The 22,082-nt window shown below is 41.8% G+C and overlaps 1 protein-coding gene across 1 annotated transcript in view; it reads right to left on the reverse strand.

The window, feature by feature from the left end:
- The window catches only part of krt222 (keratin 222), a 29,974-nt gene extending 8,964 nt beyond the window's left edge, over positions 1 to 21,010 (reverse strand). Inside the window, exons 1-7 of the mRNA XM_085410871.1 lie at positions 19,760 to 21,010; positions 19,334 to 19,537; positions 13,257 to 13,339; positions 8,774 to 8,927; positions 7,332 to 7,628; positions 3,574 to 3,699; positions 1,667 to 1,887 (exon numbers count right to left, since the gene is read on the reverse strand). Of these exons, the coding sequence (XP_085266997.1) occupies positions 1,667 to 1,887; positions 3,574 to 3,699; positions 7,332 to 7,628; positions 8,774 to 8,927; positions 13,257 to 13,339; positions 19,334 to 19,537 (1,085 nt within the window). The 5' untranslated portion in view covers positions 19,760 to 21,010. The remainder of the gene's footprint in view (positions 1 to 1,666; positions 1,888 to 3,573; positions 3,700 to 7,331; positions 7,629 to 8,773; positions 8,928 to 13,256; positions 13,340 to 19,333; positions 19,538 to 19,759) is intronic.
- Positions 21,011 to 22,082: the final 1,072 nt, after the last annotated feature.

The following is a 22,082-nucleotide window of genomic DNA, read 5'->3' on the forward strand; positions in this document are numbered from 1 at the left end:
CGAGCACAAATGAAGAACGTAACGTCACACTTGGAAGGCGGATGATGAATATGAGAATCAAAAGAACTGGAAATTATAATAAGTCGTTTAAAAAATATATAGCCATTAAAACACGGTTTGATGTTTTTACCACACGAGCGTTTCTTTGATGTTCTATAAGACATAAGCATAGAACAGCAGTGTGTATTATTTTGGGGGGAGGATTCAGTTTGAATAGAGAGAGCGTTGTTTTGAGGCCTTTGATGTGTGGAGTTTTGACAAAGCAGTCTGTATTCAGAGTTTGGAGAAACTGAGCCACAGTTTCTAGAAATTTGGGAACTATTATCAGCAGAACTACCTTTTTCTGACATTACTGTTGGTAACGTTGCGCTATCATTTTAAAAGTTTGCTTTGTGTTTTGCATACTTGTGAATGTTGGCAGATGTTAGCATGCTAACAGTGAGTTGGACAGACCATCCAAAGTGTGTGCTCAGGTTGTGAGAGCAGTTGGAGCCAAATGATGCAGCACAGTGCAATGTGTCCTACAACCTCACTGACACACGAGCATGACTTCTGTTGTTGTTATTTAACAATTCATCTGCGATATTAACACAGTGTGGTGCAAAAGACAATGGTGATGTATTCTCTGGACTGAGCAGATGATCTAAAAGCATTGTGGCGCGACCTTTCAGAATCATCTTTTGTGCTTTTTATTCGGTAAATACCCATTTCACAAACCTCAGCGGTTTTATGTGCTGAAGCTTCAGTGAGACTTGTTTTTAATGCGTGCAGATGCTCTGCTCTCTCATTTTTTCTTGTTTTATTGTGTTTTATCCCACTCAATGCCGCCCTTCTCAAATATGACTAAACAATAGAAATTTCATATGCGTCCTGCCCGTCCTTGCATCATCGTCATTAATCTAAAGAGATGAGACAAATCAAAGGCAGCACTCCACTCTGCCCGTAACCTATGTGGCATAAAGTCAAAGTGATGTCTCCTAGCTATAAAACGTCAGCAGTGCGGTTGATGCAGCAAATGTGTTGAAGCATCTCAGAAGAGTCTAGCGTCCAATTGGAAGGAGATAATTAAAGGCCCCGTCAGGTGAGCTGAATATTCCCCTATAAAACAACTTGGCGCTTGCAGAAAAAGCCAGACAAAGACGCCTCTACTGTCTGGATTCTGTCAGCTCATGTAATTAAAGACAGCTGGATTTTCAGGCTATGAATCAGAGAGTTTGTCATCTTCATTTCAGTTTAACAGAAATGTTTATGTGCCACTATGTTGTATGGGCGGACAGCAGGGCCTGAGTACGTCTCAACTTGCAATTATTGTGGATTTTGAATTTGTATTCAGGTAAATTCAACATAATCCAAAAGATAAAGGTTAAGATTTGAAAGTGTCAACTCATAAAAGCTTGACAGCTCAAGTTAAAGAAAAGAAACAAGAAGTAATTTTGTTTACTTTGTGCATTACTTCTGACAATGACGCTTCTAACTTGCTCACGGCACTAAAGCGCGTGCCAAGTTTGTCAGACTCTGCTGCTTGATGCGCGATCTTTTTCTTTTTCTCAAGGAAGACATTTCATTAAACTGTAAAGACAAGGAAGAACTCTAAAACCACAAAATTCCAGCTCAAACAACCCTCCTGTCTTCTTTTAAGATTCCTCGCCCTTTGTCTCGCGCTCACCTTCCCTCCTCGCGCTCCAGCAGACGGCGGTAAGTAGCAATCTCTCTCTCCAGCCTCATCTTAGTGTTGAGAAGCTGATTGTGGCGCTGACGCTGGGTGGCCAACCCGCTCCTCACCTGCTCGAGCTCGCTCTCCAGCCCAGCGATCACCTGGGAAAGATCCTGCAGCTGGCTGGAGTAGAGCCTCTGGGTGTGCTGGAGGGACGTTTCCAGGCCTTTCTCCTAGACGCCAGAGAATAAAGACCTGTTTGGATCATGACTTGATGGTCTTTGTTTTCTTAAAAAGGAATGCAGTGAATACAAAACGATATTAAATAAAACAATTTTACAAATTCACCTAAATATATCAAGACTTTTAAAACTTTAGTGTCAACAATGAATCGAAACGCTTTAGCGCTCAGAGCTCTCCAGATGGAGCGGTTAGACGACGGTAAACTCAGCGTTTTTAAATTTAAGGGGGATTCTGTGCAGCTTTTTAATTTATCATCAACCAGCAAAATTAAAGTCATGACTCTTTTCCCAGTCTTAATAATTAGGTGCTTCTAGAAAGCATTGTACATAGAAGAGGAAATGTTACGCTGCTCTGTGGGCATACGAAAGGTCACTTTGTTAACTAGTGTATCAAATTGACAAGGCTAAAAACTTAGTTAGGACTGGATCAGGTGACTAGCAGTTTAATGCTTGTTTTATGCTGTTCTTGTCTTTCTATGCTCCTCTCTTTGTCTCCTCACCTTCAAACTGTTCATAGCAGACTGCTCTTCCTCCCTAAGCCTCTGTCATGGTCCTGGGTCAGTGACCCAGCGCTTTAAGTTTATTATTATCATTTTCTAGTTTATTATTATGATGATTATTATTGTTTGAGTTCTACGTGTTATATTCGGTCTGCCTCTGAGTCTGAGTCTGTATCTCTGTCTATCTATGGTGTCTCCCCGTCTGTTTGTGAATCTGTCTGTTCAGTTCAGCGTCTTGTCTGGTTCCCTGTGTCTGAGTTTCCTGTTTTATTGTGAAGGTCTGTGTCTTATGTGAGTGTGCTGAGTTTACGTTTCCCTGTCTCGTCAGCTGTGATTTCTCCCAGGTGTGTTCCCCTCCTGTCTCTCATCCCTTGATTACTGCCGTCTGTGTATTTAAGCCCTGTGTTTCTCTGTGTTAGTATCGTACCTTCAACTAGCTGTGTGTTCTGCTTCCGTGTTTCTTTTCTAGTGTTTCAGTCCTCAGTTCCACTATTACGACCTTTATTTTCTTTTAGTGAGTTTAGTTTGTACGAGGTTTCTCCAAGCAATAAAGCTGCGCTTTAAGTCTCACTTCCGTGTCTGAGTTCTGCATTTTGGGTCCACCACTCCTGCTTGCCTGCCTGCCACACAGCCAACCATGACAGCCTCGTTCTATTGAAGGTTTCTTCCTGTTAAAAATGAGTTCTTCCTTCCCACCATTGCCAACCCACAGTTCACAGGGGTTTGTCTGATCTTTAGAGGGTTTTTTCTAATTCCGTGGGTTCATTCACATCCATAATGTAAAATTGTATTAAAGCAGCAGTTGGGAATTAAATAAACTGAACTGAAATTAAACTGAATGAGGTTTTTTTTATATTCATAACTTTCTTCTTTTTATTCCAGTTTTCATTCCTTAGATTTTCCATGAATTGCAGTTATGGAATCAGTTACACAATGTTTATGAAAGCAGCTCTGAAAATGAAGAAATAATAATAAAGTATCTGTGATTGAAAGATAGAAACCTTATGTATATCTTGGCACAGATGTATTAAAACTCCCTTTAGTTGCTAAATTGAAACATTACGCAAAAACAGTATTTTTTCTTGTTATTGTCGTCTTTTCACAGGCAGTCTGCCGTGTGGTGTTGAAGCAGTGTTAACAGTGTGAATGATAACTTTAGATATTTGTTTTTTCTTACCAAAGCATGTAGGGTCTCAATCTCCACTTGCAGCGAGTGCCACTGCTTCCTGGCCTCGGCTAGCTCGGCCCGTGCCTCCCTCAGGGCGGCGCCGCCGAGGCTCACCTGCGCCCACGCTGCCTCCTCCTGCACAACGAGAGGGGAGCCAGATGTTTAAAGAGGTGTGAATCCCAGCACCACCACCCTCTTCGCCAAACACTCACACAACTACCTAGTTTTCCCTTATAGAACACACTCAAGTGGTTTCATATTTGTGTTAATGTAAAGTAGCTGATGAGATGCAATTGTTGGGTTTAATATCTGTACTATGTAAACGAAACAGAGGCCTGTTCACACAATGACACACACACACACACACACCTCATGAGTAAGTACTTTTTCCCACTGGCACCGTCAGACAACACAGAGGCGAAGCAGTCACAGGTGGTGCCTTTGGTGATGTGTGTTTCAGTGCAAGGTAAACAGACAGCGTGTACACACAGCTGTCCACACACTGTACAGCTGTGAGGCGTTTCACACCCTTCGTCCTCGCCCCGTTAAAACGCAGCAGAGCGGTGAAGCTGTCTCAGCACTTATGACAATATTTTGACAGATAAAACAAAGTTACGCAAGATACTTCCTGTATAATTTGTTACTTCACTGACTCCATTTATCAGTTGCAACAAATTTAAAAAAAGATCTTTATTCAAGGAGACATTCATTTAGGGCAATATTAGCTGAAATCAGCAGCTCATTGATGATAACACCGGCAAACAAGACCTGACCTGACAGTGGATTTAAAAGGGACTCCTTACATATGCTTGCATATACATAGATTTTTATTTGAAAGTTGAGCATACACTTGAAACGAGCTATATATGACACCTACATCATACACATATATCATCTATATCCAACAGAAGATAAGCACTAGAAGTAAAATCCAAACAAAAACTCTTACAGAAGAGGTTGTGTTGGTGTTGTGTTATATTACATAAGAACATATCAGTGAGTTATTAATAGGGCCGTTATATGTGGAGCATGTTGACGCTGAAATCTGTTCTTGGAGTTAAATTATTATATGTATTATATCACTGGGTTAACATTATTGTTCTGGAACAGCTCATTCATGTGTGTGCTTTATATACTGTTGACATGTGTTTGGGTAAATATTTGCATTTGATCTGCTTTCGTATGCGGTACATTTTTTAAAATTCTACAGTTTTTTGTTCTTATTCCTGTTTTTGCTTTTCTTTTCATCCTGTTATGTTTTTAATTTGTGCATAATGCTGTTCGTTGCCTGGTCAGACTCACGCTTGCATACCGTGAAACATCAGTGCACCACATTCTCCTCACTTATACAGCACTATGGAAAGTCTTTTCATCTTCATTTCCAGTAGCAAGAAAACTGCAGAATATGACATCATCTTGACATTATTACAGTTATACAAAGCTTGAATTGCATCTGCTGCGATTCCAATCCAGGCTTTTAAGAAAATCTAAATATAAACTTTTGTTTGTTCAGAGACAACTCCAATTGGCGCCTTTAAGCTTAAAGAGCTTTACTGTCATTGAACGTGATGACAGAAGTCATGCATGGATGGAGGTTTGGATTCTTTAGTCTATTTTGCACTCAGACTTTGACGTTTCATAAGGTAAACATTGTAAATGTTCCCGGGGACAACGAGGCTGCTCTGTATAATCTTACACGGTATCCAGACAGCTAAAATTAAACCTACATATTATTATATTATCTTTCTGTCTTGTGGAGCTCTTTATACTTTGTTTCAGCAACCAGATTACTGTCTCTGAAATAACCTATTACTGCTGCGCTTTTTATGTCATTTTTGGCACTTTGAACACCATAAAGTGATTGTCCAGTGTGCAGAAGCAAATGCTGATGTCTACTCAGCTAAAATCTCCAGAACCAGGCAGTTCACAATGTAGACACAGAGCGTAAACTCTGGTGTGTGCACTTAAGATCTAAAACAGATAATTATTCGGCAGAGCTGCAGAAATTAGGATAGATTATTTGCCAAATACATATTTGGCAAATAATCTATCCTAATTTCTAATATTTTTGCTTGCTTAGTTTAATTAGCAGGTAAAATACAAACAGAGGCTCCTAATGCTGTACAGGGAGTTGTGGTCCTGGGTAACGGACCGAGTGTCTTAAGTTTATAGATTTTGTATTTTTGTTTTATCTGAATGTCTGTGAAGGTTCTCAGTCATCCAGGTCATCGTAGTCAAAGGAGCTTGCAAAGAAAAGCGTCTGGACTTCTTTAAGTTGCTTGAAGACGTTTCACCTCTCATCCGAGAAGCTTCTTCAGTTCTAAGGTCAAATGGTGGGACTCCCCACCAGGTCAAATCTGGGACTCCCCACCATTTGACCTTAGAACTGAAGAAGCTTCTCGGATGAGAGGTGAAACATCTTCAAGCAACTTAAAGAAGTCCAGATGTTTTATCTGAATGTCTTCTGGCAATTCTTAGTCTTCCTTTGTTCCTTAGTTCCTGGTTATAATCTTTGGTTACTGTTCTTTATATATTTTTCAGTTTAGTTCCATTCTCAGTTTTTGGTAGTTTAGAGTTTAGTTTCACACTTTTGTGTAATTCCCCCGTATTGTGTTCATTTGTGTCTGTTTCCCCATTCAGTTTTATTTCACCTCCTTTTTTATTTTGATAAGTCATCTGTCCTTGTGCCTTGCATTCACTTTACTTCCCCTCGTCTCATCTTCCCCATTTGTTGTGCTTCCTACAGCTGTGTCCAATTCCCAATATCCCTCAGTGTGTGTACAAGCCCAGTCAGTCCTTTGTCGGTGCATTTGTTATTCCTTCCTGTCCTGTTTCCTGGTTGGTTTGTTTTTTCCTCCTTCTGGATTTAGTTACCTTTTGGACTTTGTTTTCCTTGAACTGTCTACACGTACTCATTAAAGGTATTCTTTGAGTTTTCCACCTGCCCGTGTGTTAGTCTGACTTCTGGAGTCCACATCCACACATAACAGGACAACAAGAAGCAGTTGTCCATGTATTGATAAATCAGTTAAAGTATATTAACTGCTCACGACCCCCACAAAACAATTCATTTTAGCTACGCAAACGTCCCTTGCCTTAATTCCTACAGATTAGAGGAAAAGAAGAACTCCTCTGAAACAAGCCAAACGCAGTCTTTGAATCTTTGAATGATTTTTTATTGCCGTGTTGTCAGCTCTTGACTGCTGCATTGTGCTGCTGTTAGTGGGTCTGATGTAAACAGCAGAATTTAATAAAACCTGCCCTGATTTAGTGCCGTGGTCGCTCTCAGCCCTTGGTGAAGGCACTTTATTGTTGCTGTCAGACCAAAGTCATGGCGCTGTGGAATAATAAACAGCTTCTGGACTGTGTTTTTCCCAGAAAAGAGGCCAGCTGAGCTAAAATAAGAGTGGAAACGTCAAAACAAAACAAAGCTGCTATTACTAGACACAGGATGAGGATGCTTAGGTTGTATTTTGGGTTGTAAATATTTAATGAAGGTGAGGGATCATTCACACAGACCACCACTACTGTGTTTAGATGAAGAGAGAAAGGAGACAAACACACAATCTGCACACAAACAGGCCATATAGCAAGGAAGGAGAGGTTTCAAGCTTTTTATCCCAGTCAACAAATACCAGCGGGGCACATGCATCACCCTGCCTGTGGGACAGCCTGGAGTTGGTCCTGAGGGTGTGTCGGACCGGCACAGATCAGGACCATTGTCCTCAGAAAAGACAAGTGAAGATTGTGTAAGAGTGGATGCGTACCTCGCTGAGGGCTCCTCTGTGTGTTCTGGATGCTGCTGCTGCTCCAGCTCCAGCATGAGGAGGCCCGACCAAGCCGGGGGCTGGATTTGAGATGGCGCCCAGGCCGAGGTGTCTCTCCCCCGGGCTGGGGAGTCTGCTCTGTTCGCACTGCGCTCTGATTCGGTCGAGGAGCTGGGTGAGCTCCATCCCTGTGCCATCCTCCTCCTCCCTTCCTCCTGCTGCTGCTGCTGCTGCCGTGGCCGTCGCTAACAGAGCATCACAGGAGCTGGCCCGCTGCAGCTGCAGAGCCCGGGCTGCCTGCAAAACAGCCAACCAGGGGGAGGGAGAGAGAAAGGGAGCAGAGAGAGAGGGGAGGGTGAAGGATGGTAAAAAATACAGGCGAGACAAAAAGAGAGATGAGAGTTGGATTAAAATAAATTCTGAATGAAAAAGGTGAGTAAAATGCAAAGGAGAAAAAAGTGGGAACACATGTGGAGAGACAAGGAGAGGAAGAGTAAGCAGGGATCAATACCACATTTATGCATATGTGTGTGCACGAAAGGATCCTGAAAGTGAGGGAGGGGAGTATTAGTCAGCAGGAATGAGAAAATGAAGATAAGGAGGGAGGAAAGAAAAGATGGAGGAGGGACGGACGAGGTCACTGTGAGCTGTTTCTCACACAAGGAAAAAAAGTGCTCATGCACACCCAGTCATTACAGGACTATTATGTCGAGGTTGGAACAGATCACTTATAATTTACGTGTTATTATAATAAGTATTCCTATAATTAGAGATCTAAATAGGACTATTACACACATTTTATATATCATAACCACTTAAGGGTCATGTAGCGTTCACGAGAGGAGCACATCTGTGGAGGTCAGAGTGAAGGGACAAACAAAGACTGTGTGGAAATTGTTTTTCATCCTGTTTTTAATGTGAGAGATCGAGACAGCAGATGCAGTTAATAGACAGTCCCTTGAAAATGTGCCTCATCATGTACCTCTTTTCCACAGCCACTGACAATAAAGGCTTCAAAGGCCTTAAGTTTGTTACATGCCGATGGCAGCTTTTTGGCACCACAATGTTTTTGCAGTGGAAACGTGTGAAAACTGGTTATAGACTTGTAGGGGCTGGTTTCTGCTCTCTTTTCCAGCCACTACAAGATGACAGTTTGAATCCAGCACCAACGAGAAAATGTCAACTCATTCCTCCAAACATGCAGGTACTGTAATTTCCTGCCTCTTCGCTTCTTCTTCCTCTACTCTGTCTCAGAATTACTGAGTTTTGCAGCCTCCAGGGACCCTGAATGTTCTCGCTGAAGTTATAGGGGTGAGCTAGTTTCTACTTTGGAACACAGTTACTACTGTGCATGCAGATGGAAAAGCACGGGAGGACAGAAAAGAGAGCAAAGTTAAAAAGACAAATGAATGAGAAGGCAAGACAGAAGAACATTTAATGACCTCAAATTCCCGGTGCATCTCCTGCAGCTCTGTCATGGAGCGGTGAACCTCTGCATGCAGTATCATGCTGCTGTGATCTGCCGTCCTCTTGGTCTCCCTGAGCAGAGCCACCTCTTCCTCCAGACGCCTGGTGTTCCTCTCTTCGGTCTCGCACCTGCGAGGGGATATTGACACATATCGACCTAGTTTTATTATTTAAACAGTAAAATGCATGAACACACCAACCACCCGGCATCCATTCACATTGTTTTCTGGGGGAAAACTTGCATTTTTGAGGCCATTACAAAAATATGAATTCATCCTAATTTCAACCTTAACTAAATATGCCTGCTGAGCAATTTATGATTGATTAGAGGACCAGCTAACATCTAACTGGTGCAAAACCAGTCCAGGGTAGCATCTGCTTTAATCTGGTTCAGTTCAAACTGGAAGTTTAGCAGATCATGTGCAGCCAATGTTTAATAAAATGGAATAAGCTGATAAACACACCAGAATAAGATGAAAGACACCACATGAATTAAAATTAATGAATAATGATTCAAGTTAAATTCCAGGTTTTTGTTTGATTAGTTGTGATTTTTAGATAATCTTCTAATTTAAAACATTTGAAAGGTACTTTATAGATGACAAAAAGTCAAAAGCTTTTTGTGTTTTATTATAAATCACTGCTTGCAGCCTACCTGGAGTACCTTCAGGACTCACCACAGGATCACAGCTCACACTGTGGCAAGCATTTAAATTGAGGTTTGATCGCTACTGTGCATCAAATGTTTGACCTTTGTATTGAAATCTGTGTTGTAAGATTCAACCTTTGCTTTTCCAGTTAACTGCTTCAGAGAAGTGTAAACGGGTTAAAAATGTGTCATTTTTATTTCAACTTGTAAATCTGGTGAAAAACATCTTGATTAATCCTGGATTTGTGAGTGAAATGCTCATATGCACTGTTTGTGACATGCCAGGGTCCAAAGTGGCGCAGTGATAAACAATGCTCCCTCACAAGAGGAAGGATCTGGGTTTGAATCTGCCAGTAGTCTGGCAATTTTGCAGCGGAGGTATGTTCAAAGTCATGTTTTATTTATCGCTCCGGCTTGAGACCGAGCTAATTTAGCAACTGAAATGACTGAGTAGGGCAATTTGAAAGTAAACTAAGAAAACACCCCAGAAATTCTCATCATTGGTCCAGACAACATGGAGGAAGATCGCAGAGAAGGTTGATGTGACAGGCTGAGACAGAGACAGATGATCCCTAAAGAGACCAGGCAGGAAGAGGAAGAAGAGGGCGACGATGACAACACGACAAGCATTTTTGAGAAACATGTAAATAAGGTCACCCGATCCCTGGTACTACCACCTGAGGGTCGGTATAATCCACACTGAGTTTTAGCACTCAGCTTTTCCTCTTGGACAGATTATTGTAAAGCTCTTTTACAAGCTATTAATCAAAAATCGATCAATAGACTTCAAATCACTCAAAATGCAGCAGTAAGACTTTTTTCAGGAACTAATGAAAGTGTCTAAAAATATTGCACAGATTTTACTGACTCTACACTGGCTGTTCATTAGTTTTACAATTGTTTCCAAGATTTTGCTTCTTACTCTTAAAGCTCTTTGTGGCCTTGTTCCAGAATACACTGGAACCTTGTGCCAACCAGTGCATGGCCCGAGATCCTCAGGCAGGAACCAGTTAACTGCTCCCACCTCACACTTAAAGACAAAAGTAAATTCAATTCAATTTAATTCAACTTTAATTTTATAGCGTGAAATCAAATCTATCGCCACAAGGTGCGTTTGTAAGGTAAGGACCCGATGATAATAAAGAGAAAACCCAAACAATCAGACGACCTCCCGTGGTGACATACTTGGCGACAGTGGGAAGGAAAAACTCCCCTTTAAAAGAAAGAAACCTGTTAAATCCTCTGCCACAATTCATTTGGTTCGACGGAAAGAAAACTGGACAAAAGATGAAAATCAATAGGGAGCTAGTTCCACAGAAGGGCCCTGTGGCCCCTCCCTGAGCCTGGTTCTGTTGGAGGTTTCTTCCTGTTAAAAGTGAGTTTTTCCTTCCCACTGTCGTCAAAGTGCTTGCTCATAGGGGGTCATATGATTGTTGGATTTTTCTCTGTATGTATTATTGTAGGGGCTACCTTACAATATCAAGCGCCTTGAGGCGACTGTTGTTGTGATTTGGTGCTGTGTAAATAAAATTGAATTGAACTGAACTGAGAAAGGACCCAAGTGCAGGCACTGACAAATGACGTATTGCAAGTGAGCTTTAATTACAGTGGGGAAAACGAAACACAAACAAAAGCTGAACATGGCAGCAACTAAACTGAAACAAAACCTAAACTGGGTGAAACTAAAGTGATACAAAGGAACAAAAGCCTGGGACTAGAAACTCGGGACATAAAACATAACAACCTGAGACATGGAGCCTGGAGCACAGAGAAATGCAACAGGTAATACACAGAGAGGAAGACACAGGGCTTAAATACACAGGCAGGACAATGAGAGGATGGTGAACAGGTGGGAATACAGCTGGGACAAATCAGACATAATAAGACAAAGGAAGCAAAGCAGAATACACTAACATAAGACAAGGACTATCAAAGTAAAACAGGAAGCATGAGACATTCACAGAGACGCAGACTCAGAGACACGGACTAGACACTGAGACATGACTGACATGATGCACTGTGGAACACAGGGAAGACACAGTGAGCGAAACTAGGAGATAGAACAACAAATATAGTATAAACACAAACCCAGCCATGAATAACAAATAATCAAGGAATATAACTTAATCAAACACAAAACACTGGGTCACAGACTCAATGCCATGACAAACTGTAGTTGCTTCCTTCAAGCTTTAAAGACTGAGTCACATCCTATCTACAGCTTTCAACTCAAATCAATTTACTTTTATTTATATAGCGCTAAATCACAACAACAGTTGCCTCAAGGTGTTTTATATTTCAAGGTAAAGACCCTGCAATAATACAAAGAAAACAGAGAAAACCCCAAAATTCATGTGACCCCCTATGAGCAAGCGTTTTGGCAGCAGTGGGGAGGAAAAACTCCCTTTTAAGAAACCTCTAGCAGAACTACGCTAAGGGAGGGGAGGGGTGGGTCATCTGCTGCAACCAGTTTTAAGCCTCATCTTAAAAGTAGAGATAGTGTCTCTCTCCTGAATCCAAAGTCTTATACTGTTTTCTTTGCCTTGGACAGATATTCTAAAAATTATTCAAAAAGGGGTTTTAATATGAAATCTTTATGATTTCATGTTAATCTTTATGAATATGAGATCTTTATGCCATAATTCAGAGTTCTTCAGAGTTCACTATCACAGAGACAGTATGTGAGCTTTAAACATCCTTCAAAGCATTAAGTTTGCCTGTCTGTTCTGTTATCAAACCACATACTTGAGGATATCTCTGAATCTTGCTCTAAGTCTTACAGCAATGGTTCACTGCACAACATCACAATGTAGTGGTTAAAAGTGGATAATTACAAATAAAATCAGACCACAAAACTTTCCATTACCCTAGCCACATCAAAGATCCAGTTCCTGGAATAAACTACAAAGAGCAGGAGAAAAATTCTCTGTAGGAAACATTTTCATTATTAAAAATATCAGAGCACATACAAACATATGGCTAACCCCACCCAGTCACTCGAAGGTCAAGTATTGACTAATGCAAACAGCAATTCTAAGAATAGCTAGTGAGTGTCTAACCAGGGGCTGGAGTCTCTGGTATCAGCCGGAAGTTTTTATTTCACCCCATGACTGTGAGTCATTGCGCTGCAGAAATGATAACTAAAAGAGAAAAGGACATAAAAAGACCTTGGAGTCATCCTAGTGCATCATAAACAGACAGATGGTCAGGAAACTCGTCAGGTGGAGGTATAAAAGGAAGAGACAGGTATTTCATCCACTGTCCTTTAGGGGTTAACATTCAACAGCAGGCGGGAGGTGTGTGAGGGAGGTAGAGGTGGTGCTGATGGTGGTGGTGGTGTGTGTGTGTGTGTGTGTGTGTGTGGGGGGGGGGGGGGGTGTCTGTGTCACTCTGCATCAATACATAAGTGAAAGCGCCGACGCGGCACAAAGTCAGGCAGGTTGGCTCACAGGAGCGGGAACTGGCCTGAGTGCGATAAAAGGGGAGCTGGAAAAGCATTGCAGCAGGATGAAAACAGGAAGTCTTTTATTCTGAACTCAACAGCTTTGCCTCAAACACTGAAACATCTTTATTGGCTGGTGATGATTATCCCATATTAGCGCCTGTCATCTGGTAAAAACTACCAATGGTACACAAACAAAACCATGTCTTTTGCCCACTGTGGCCGATTACTTTGGACATACAATACATGCAATAGGTTTATGCAATATGAAATCATACCTAATGCTAATTAATAATCAGAAAATTGTATTGATTGAGGAAGAGGAGCACTGGAGCTTCCAGGAAAATTAAAGCCAAATACAGCTGACCTGGCCTGGATGGCAGCCGCTCTGGACTTCATGCTGTCAGACTCTAAAGCCAGCTGAGCATTCTCCATCAGTAGTTTACCGACCTGACAAAGCAAAAAACAAAAAAACAAATAAGATGTGATTAGATTTGGAGGTCAAGGCAAAATCTAACCGGTGATTCTATACATACAGTTTCCATGTTCTGGTGGCATGATCAAAGCTACAGCTCTCTAAGAAACAAATCATGAGATGAAAGTCACAAAACTTGGAAAAAGTGGGAGAGCAAGTCGCGGCAGTGGTTAGCACCGCTGACTTTTAGGAAGAAGGTTCTGGGTTTGAATCTCGTGATCTCTGGACTCTTTTGTGTGGAGTCTGGTTATTTTCCACATTATAAGGCGCACTTAAAATCCTAATTTTCTCAAAAATCGACAGTGCGTATTATAATCCGGTGCGCCTGATGTATGAATTCTGGTTGTGCTTACTGACCTTTTATGTGGTACACGGCGCTCAAAATCTGTCAACAATGTTTTAGTAGGACTTTTGTGAGCTATGAAGCCGCACTGCTTGATAGATTTTCTGAGCCTCACGGCTACTGTAGTCAGGAGCCTCGCGGAGTAATCTGGGTCCTAAACTCCTTCTACTTCTGTCCCAAGGTCAAACGAACACTGCGGCATCACTGGGAGTTAAAAACTGTCTAAATTCTTTCATCTTTAATAAAATGATCAGCGTTACTGCTTTACTGGATGTAACAATTAAGTTTAACATCCAGGCATCCATGAAAACAGAATTTATTAAATTTAACGGAGTCAGAAGTTAGCAGGAAGTTAGCTCGCTAGTTTCCACCTACAGCTCTTCTATCATTTTCAACATAAATGAAGACAAAAAACTAAACAGCAGTGACTTTTTTTAGGGTTGCTGAAGTTGGGCTAGCTGGTATGTAATGATGCGCTACGTGATCGCTAGCTACACAGCTATGTTAGCATAACAAACTGGAGGACGAACGCTAACCTTTTTTCCACTCTGTAAAAGTTAACGAGGGTTCCCGTTGGTTACGAACAAATGCAGTTGCATGGCAGAATGCTGTAAACGGACCAAACTTCAGGCAGGAGAACAACTGAGATAATCCATCCACAATAAGAGGTTAGTCATTAATATACTGCAGCAACATGGGAATAGAGCAGCTGCGAGAGAATTCAACATTAATGAATCAATGGTATGGAAGTACGGAGCCCTGCAAGGGACATGGGAGAGAAAAAAATTACGATGAACTTTTGCGAGATCTCGCAAAACTAACTCGGGATCTCGCAAAAGACAGATATCTCCGAAAATGTCAGAGCACTTTTGCAAATATGTGATGTCTGGAATTCAACTTTTGCGAGATCCCGAGTTACCGAGTTACCTTTGCGAGATCTCGCAAAAGTTCATCTTAATTTTTTTTTCTCCCATGTCCCTTGTGGGGCTCCGTATGGAAGTGGAGGAAGCAAGAAGAATGAGTTGAGTAAAATTTGACTCATCTGACTGTTTTGTTTCGCTTAATGCGCCTTATAATCCGGCCTGCCTGATGGTCCGGTATTCTCCTAAACCCTGTGTGGGTTTACAAGTACTCAGGCTTGCTAAACAGTCCAAAAACATGCATGTTAGGTTAAGAGGTGATTCTAAATTGGTCGTACATAAAGAATCTAAATGCATAAAATAAAGTGCAATATGACTTTGTGTGAAAATGTAAATGTGGCTTGTAATCTAAAGCACTTTGAGTGGTCAGTGAGATTAAAAAGGAGCTATAAAAATGCCCAACCCATGCTATAGACGCCTCATGCTTGTAATCCATCCTACTTTGCATGCCAAAATCCCCATATTATCAGACGCACACAGACTCTGAAGAGATACTGTTATGAATTAGGCCTATTCAGAAGAAAACAAAGCATTTGTACATCAAAGGTGATGCGATTGACTCGATTCAGCTCACGCCCTTCCTCTTTGTACTTTTTAAATATAAATTACACTAATACCTCAAAATATAGCTTGTTGAATATAAACTTGATATATTTAATTTACAGGTAAAGCTAAAATCGATCCTTTGAGTGTTATTGCTCCTCATGTCACTTCTGCACTCAGAAAGCCAATCAGTGGTCCAGTTTGCACATCCTGTTTACATACTGTTCATGGGAGAGTTCATTTAGCATACACCTTCTGCAGGGATTTATATCAAATCCCACAATTTTTTATAATTTCTAATATTATTTTAATACAGCAAAGTAAAGTATAAAACATTGGATCCTTGTATTATATCAAACACAAATAAAAATCTTAACACGCCCTCATTCTCCTTTGTTTTCTTATGAGTACAAAACTTTTGAAAGAAGACACACCCTTGCTGAAAGAAAGCCAAAGATAACATCGACTATTCCACCATTTATTTTTTTTTACCATAAGCACCATTACAAGCTTCACTCATTATATGGATAGAACATTACAATCCCAGCTTCAGACTCCCGGTGAGGATGTGAGTCAGGAGACTGACAACATCATGGAGTAATGTCTGCCCCGTCTCCTGTGATGTAACTAAATTGAGCACTTCTTAAGAAGATAAATAGAGAACTAATCCCTAACATTTATATGGAAGCACTCCCTGGATCCTCAGACAATGAAGTTGGCTGAGTTTGTCTGTGGTAGTCATGGGAAGATGTGAACAACTAATTAGTGTCTGTCAGTGACACCTACTTATGCACGGTGTAAAGAAAGTGACAGTAAATCCAGGGAGCAGCTCAAAACCATCAGTTGAGTCATGGGAGATCACTGCTGTTAGTCGTCGACTCAGCGCTTCCGCATTCTTTCTGTGGCAGCCATCAATCGTGGGTCTCTGTGGCAGCGTAATGATACGGGCACAAGACATATCTTTCTATATCTGTGGCGAGCCCTCTCACAGTACGCAAAACATCTTCGATTAGTCTCGTTGATACCAAGGCTGTTACAATGATAACTAATGTTAAAGGTAAAAAACTTGGGCGTGTGGTTCGACATGGTGCTCTCTTTCAGGTCTCATGTAACAGAGACAACAAAGTCCACCTTTTATCATTTAAGAAACATAATCAGACAAGTTTTGTCAAGCGACACTGCAGAGGTTCTTGTCCATGCATTTGTGTCTTCGCGTATTTATTATTGTAATGCTCTCCTTTCTGGGCTACCAAAGAAAAGTTTTAGAGGTTTACAGATGGTTCAAAATGCAGCTGCTCGCATTTTAACTAAAACTGGGAAATCTGAGCACATTACCCCTGTACTGAGATCTCTTCATTGGCTACCTTGACAGGTTCAAGCAGATTTTAAGGTCCTGCTGCTCACCTACAAGGCTTCAAATGCACCTTCATACCTCTCTGACCTTGAAGACCCACTTGTTCACCCTGTCCTACATGTCAAAATTCCATGCCTTTTAGTTTTTAAATAATAATAATAATAATAATAATAATAATAATAATAATAATAATAATAATAATAAACTAAGTCTAAAAGCATTTTACCTACCTGAAATGATTATTAGCTAAAAAAAATGTTATGTATTATGTGAGTACAAGAAAATAATTATTAGAATATAATGTGTTAAATTGGCTTAGATGAGAGGGTCCAGCAATAGATCAGAGGAAGAGGGAAGCATTTGTTTGTGTGTTTTAGTTTGGTTTAGCTGTAGGCTTGAGAGTGTGTGTAATTGTGTAGAGGGAAAGGAATTTATGGAGACTGGGGGTCAGCCTGTCATAAAAGGAGACAGGAAGCTACAGTTGGGGGTTGCTGATGCTGATGCTTGTACCTTTAATAAAAACTCATAATTGTTATAACTTAGAAGCAGGTTTGCAGGAGACTCTCCACATGCTTATCTGTAAATGTAAGACAACAAGAGGCCAATGGCCCAGTGGATGCAGAGTCGGGGTCTCAGTGTTTGTAATATGTTAACTCTGTTTTGTATGTTGTGTAGAGGAATTTAGTGTAGCTTGGGTGAGGAGATTACTTTTATGACCGGCAGGAAGTCACGTACACAGAGACACACACACAGTGCTTTGACTGTTATGACGCACCCACACCTATATGCACACTCACTCACGTGCACTCACACTTACACACGGGTACGCGCACACACACTCACTCACGTGCATACACACACAAACACAGAGTTTGCAGCACACCGTGGGGGTTTTATGATGGGGTCACTTCTATAAAGCTGACTGTAACAAACAAAGGAGTGGAAGATTTGCAGAGGGACACCGGCCTTGCGCGCCTCCCCTTCTCTTGCTTAACTGAAGATGAATGAAGATGAATAAAGGTTTTGTGAAAATGACTACTGAGTCCGGTGCCGTCTCTGGATGCCTCGAGGAATAAAAAAGAACTGATTTCGTAACAGTTTCAAAACTAATAAACCAGAAGCTTTATATCTACATGACATACAAGTCTTTAGTATTTGGCTTTTAGTATTGGACAATTGCAATGATTTGTTTTATTACATAATAAAGCAAAATCACATTTAGGAGGGGCCATAGGAGTCCAGTCAATGTGGATTGGGCTCTTGTTGAGGACTGAAACTGGCTTTGGGTAGGTGGAACGTCACCTGTCTGGTGGGGAAGGAGTGTGAGGTAGTTCTAGAGGCAGAGGGATACTGGGTATGGCTAAGTATAGTTAGACTCATCTCAGTGCACAACTTGGAACCAGTTAGTTGGAGCGGTTGGACTGACACTGAGAGGTGGCAGGCAGGGGTGGGTATATTTTTATCCCCTCGGTTCAGTGCCTGTAATTTGCAGTGATTATAAGCTGAACAGCATCTCAATGTACCCAGTAGGGTCCCTGAGTGGAGTCCTGGAAGATGCCCCATCTGCCCTACTCAGGGACCCCTGTGCTCACGAGGGCAATGACATTGTGACCTGGAGTTATGTGACTGGGAGGAACACCATGCTCGCACATAAGGGTGCCCATAAGTGCACAGGGTACCAGGACACCCTAGGCCTCAGGTTGATGATTGGTTTTGTAATCATATCATCAGCTCAGCTGCTTGCTGAGGAGCACTGAAACTGAGAGGAGATCGAACCCCCGCCCCCCAAAAACATGTCGGCTGCAGCCCTTATGCACAACTTTCTCTATTTTGAAGTTAGCGTTACGCTTGTTCAAGTTTTTGTTCCATGCAAACGTCAATAGTATTAAGCAACACTAGCTAACCTTGACTTGTGAGCTACTAACCCCAAAATGCTGTCTCGAGTTGCTCCTGGAAGCGAATTGACTATATTATATTATAACTACCGGTATATTATAACATTGGACTGAGTTTGGCAGATGAAATAAAAAGTAAAAATCTTGCTGTGTGTTTATGAGCTATTTGAAACTGTTAACTACATTCTATAATAACCAAATCATGTTTTATGTGTCAGTGAAATGAGTGCACACACACAGTGACAGCTAACTTTGAATATAGCAGTGCAACAGCAGCAGCCTTCCTTCTTTGGACATGCCTGTTCTCCAGTGACTTCATGTCATATGCCATGACACGATTAATCGACGAGCAGCATTGTCTAGTCGACTAGCTTTTCACTTTAGCCTTTAGTAACTCATCTGATTCCTGTGGCCTGATATTTGTGATAAATTAACTTGTAGTTGTCAAATTATTTTATCAGCCGTGAATGAACTGTTGCCACATTCATGCAGCGTAGCAAAGTTACATCTAGCTTTCACATATTTAATTAAAAATGATCAACAACAGATTAAATTTGCGGTCCTTGTATGTAGTCCTAACAGGAACTTCAGAAATAAAAGGCAGTTCATTTTACAAACTGTGTGATGGTCTTAAAAACAGGGTGCCATTAACCACCTATCCTATCCTTTAACTAAACATGTGTTCGAGGCTGTTCACAGGATGCTGCATCCAGCTGTCATCGACACTACACTACACTGGACAATAGGCTGTGTTTTTACTGCACTCATTGTTTGATTATACACACCCACTCCTCTCCTGTGGCTGCAAGATGGCCTTGAGCTGATTATTATAAAGCCTGAGTAGAAATAATACTGCAGCACCACAATTATGTCAAACAGCTGTGAAATTTACATAACTCTTTATACCATCTGACCTGGGCACGGAGCTCCTTGACGGTCTGTTCCTGTTTGGACCAGTCCTGGGAACGCGCGGTGTTCCTGACCCCCCAGCTGGCTATCTGAGCCTCCAGCCGCTGGTTTTCTTCCTGCAGCCGGTTCACCTGCTCCAAGAAGCTCTTCAAGCGAGCATTCAGGCCCCACATTGTGTGACTGGAGTCCTGCAGCGAGTCCATGGACATCTGAGAGAGAGCGAATGTTTACAGTCACACGCAGTTGCTGAGCCTGTGAAATTTTCATACAGTCAAATGACGCAGCTGGTGGTGCCTGTGATGGCCAAACCTTTCAGGCAGTACGTGACTGACAGGCGCGTGTTCACAAGAGCTTACAACTTTCTCTGCAGTGTGAAACCCACACGCTGCCAAAGGCGTTTACAAGGTAAATGTTTACCTAGTGATACTCACCTGCAGCAACGTGGCCTTCCCTGAATGAAGCACAGTATATGTAAGTCACTCTGTTTGCCCGGTCACACAGTTCACCACTCCTCACAGCTTAGCTGCATTCCTCCACAGCGAGCTGGAGAGCACTTCCCACTGTGTCCCAGGTCATCGGCAGCAGGCCCCCGAGACAGAGCAGACAGGCTGGCCTGCCGGTATCAGCGTTCGCTTGTCTTCAGGGTCAGTCACGGCAGGGACGTTCCTCCCTGTCCCACCTCGGCCCCTCCCAGGCAGCATGTGGTTACCCGCTGGACACTGGACACAGTGCTTGCATCACCAACGCTCTGGGGTCCCTTTGTACTCTCTGATCCAGGATTACTGATCTGCTTTCAAACAGGCAGCAACACAAGCTGCGGAGGGAATGTTCAGGGAGACACAGTGACAGGACCTGAGTGTGTGTGTGTGTTTGTGTGAATGGTCCTGTAATGAGAAGTTACATTCACTGTAATGAATGTGAAGCCCGTGTCCCTGAACACTCTCTCACTCTTTGTGCAGACTTGCTCAATGACAGCCTTGGTTGGATGTGTTTGTGCTGTCTGGGCCAAAGGTTTTCTCTTCCAAATATTATTATGTGGTTTTTTTATATTCCCTTGGTTACAAGGACTGCAGATACGCTTTCTTAACTACTGTTTAAGCAGTTACTTGATGTCATCTGGAGTTTGTAGCTTTCTGTTGCTTTCAGCGGACAGACTCTGCGGCATCATCTTAGACTTCAATAATATCATGGAAATGGCTAATGTGTTATGATAAGAGAGGTATGTTTTTTTAAGGTGGGGTGTGGTTCAAACACTCTCTCCTCTCAATGTTTAAGAGGATAAACCCAGTAAAAACAACTGGGTGGGCCACTGTAACAGCTAGAAAAGAAAAAAAAAACTAAAAACAAGGCTCGACGGAGGATTCAAAAGTGCATGTTAGAAGTGGATGGTGGGCGGGTCTAATGTCTGTAAGACAAAATCAAAATCAGCTGAACGCACATGAACTCACAAGCAGAATGACAGAGCTTCACTGCCATGAACAGATCCCTAAAGATCAAACTGAGGTGTTTTTTTCCACCCTGTTGCACATGAATTCATAACTGAAACTTGGCTTGTTTACCTGCGAATCTTTGGGTCAACTCTCTTTAAAGCCACAGCAGCCACCCAGGTTACTGCAGCTTTCAGCACTGCCTTTGGCATCAAAATTCTAAGCATAGTATTAAAGATGAACGTTGCTTTCAGCTCTGAAAAATTAACTTTGAACGTGCCCCGGGGGACAGCAATAAGGGTGACATTTAACTTACTTTAAATAAATAATTTTAAATAAATAAACACTGTAAAATTTGTATATGTACATGCATTCCTACCCCCCCCCCCCCACCCCCCACCCCCCTTGAATGTCTCCCTAATTCTGAGGTCTCAAGGATCGCAAGTTTGCAGAGACAGAGCAGGAGATGTAAGAAAAGTGCATGAAATTAAACGACCTTGTGTTTTATTTCTTGGGCTCTATTTTTGGGACTTTTAGAGAAGAGCAGGGTTTTTTCCCTTTTCTGTCACTTACTCGTATCACTTTAAGGTCTGCTACATTAAAAATGGCTCACAAAGATGAATCAATTTTTAAGAAGATGAACGTTTCACTATACCTGGACGCCTTTTTTTGTTTTCAAAGAGCCTTGTTTGCGGATTTGCAAATACTTGAGCTGTCTGGATTTGCTTGCCAGGCAAAACAAGCATGTTTTGCTAAGAGAAAGGATGTGGGGGTACTATTACACACATCTGAGCTTCTTTGTGTTGCTGCAACCTAATATTGTCTCTGTCTAGACTTTCATTCTTTATCTCTGACTTTGGCTTCACTGATGGTTGTGGGTGTTGTGGTTATCTATCAGCGTGGCCAGAAAAGACAGGAAATGGGTTCATGTACAGAGAACAAAAAATCAGATATAAAGAGTGAAAGAGCAAGAGAAGGAGAATAAGTCTGTAACAGGACATGAGCTGTGTAGATTTTAATAATTAAACGCACACACACAAAGCACACTGTCTAACTAAACAATGCCAGACTTGTATGCCAGGACACTTACTGTCATTGCACTCCCACACCCTGTCAGTAAGATGGATTGGCAGGAGAGCAGCAACGATGATAGTCAGTTGAAATCCGGGAAACAAAAAAGCAAAAAATTTCCATGATTAAAAAAAATGCTCTTAGGGCGTAGCAGGTGGCTCTGCTTTGGGTGTCTGTGACAGATGATTTTTGCTGCAAGCGTGACGGGGGAATGCCATCGAGCCTGTTTCTGGATGCCGTGTTGCTCCCTCAGACA

Source organism: Rhamphochromis longiceps, linkage group LG6 (genome assembly GCF_057381845.1).
Source record: "Rhamphochromis longiceps isolate RC_006_pf linkage group LG6, R_longiceps_female_GT1.1, whole genome shotgun sequence".
Lineage (NCBI taxonomy): Eukaryota > Metazoa > Chordata > Actinopteri > Cichliformes > Cichlidae > Rhamphochromis > Rhamphochromis longiceps.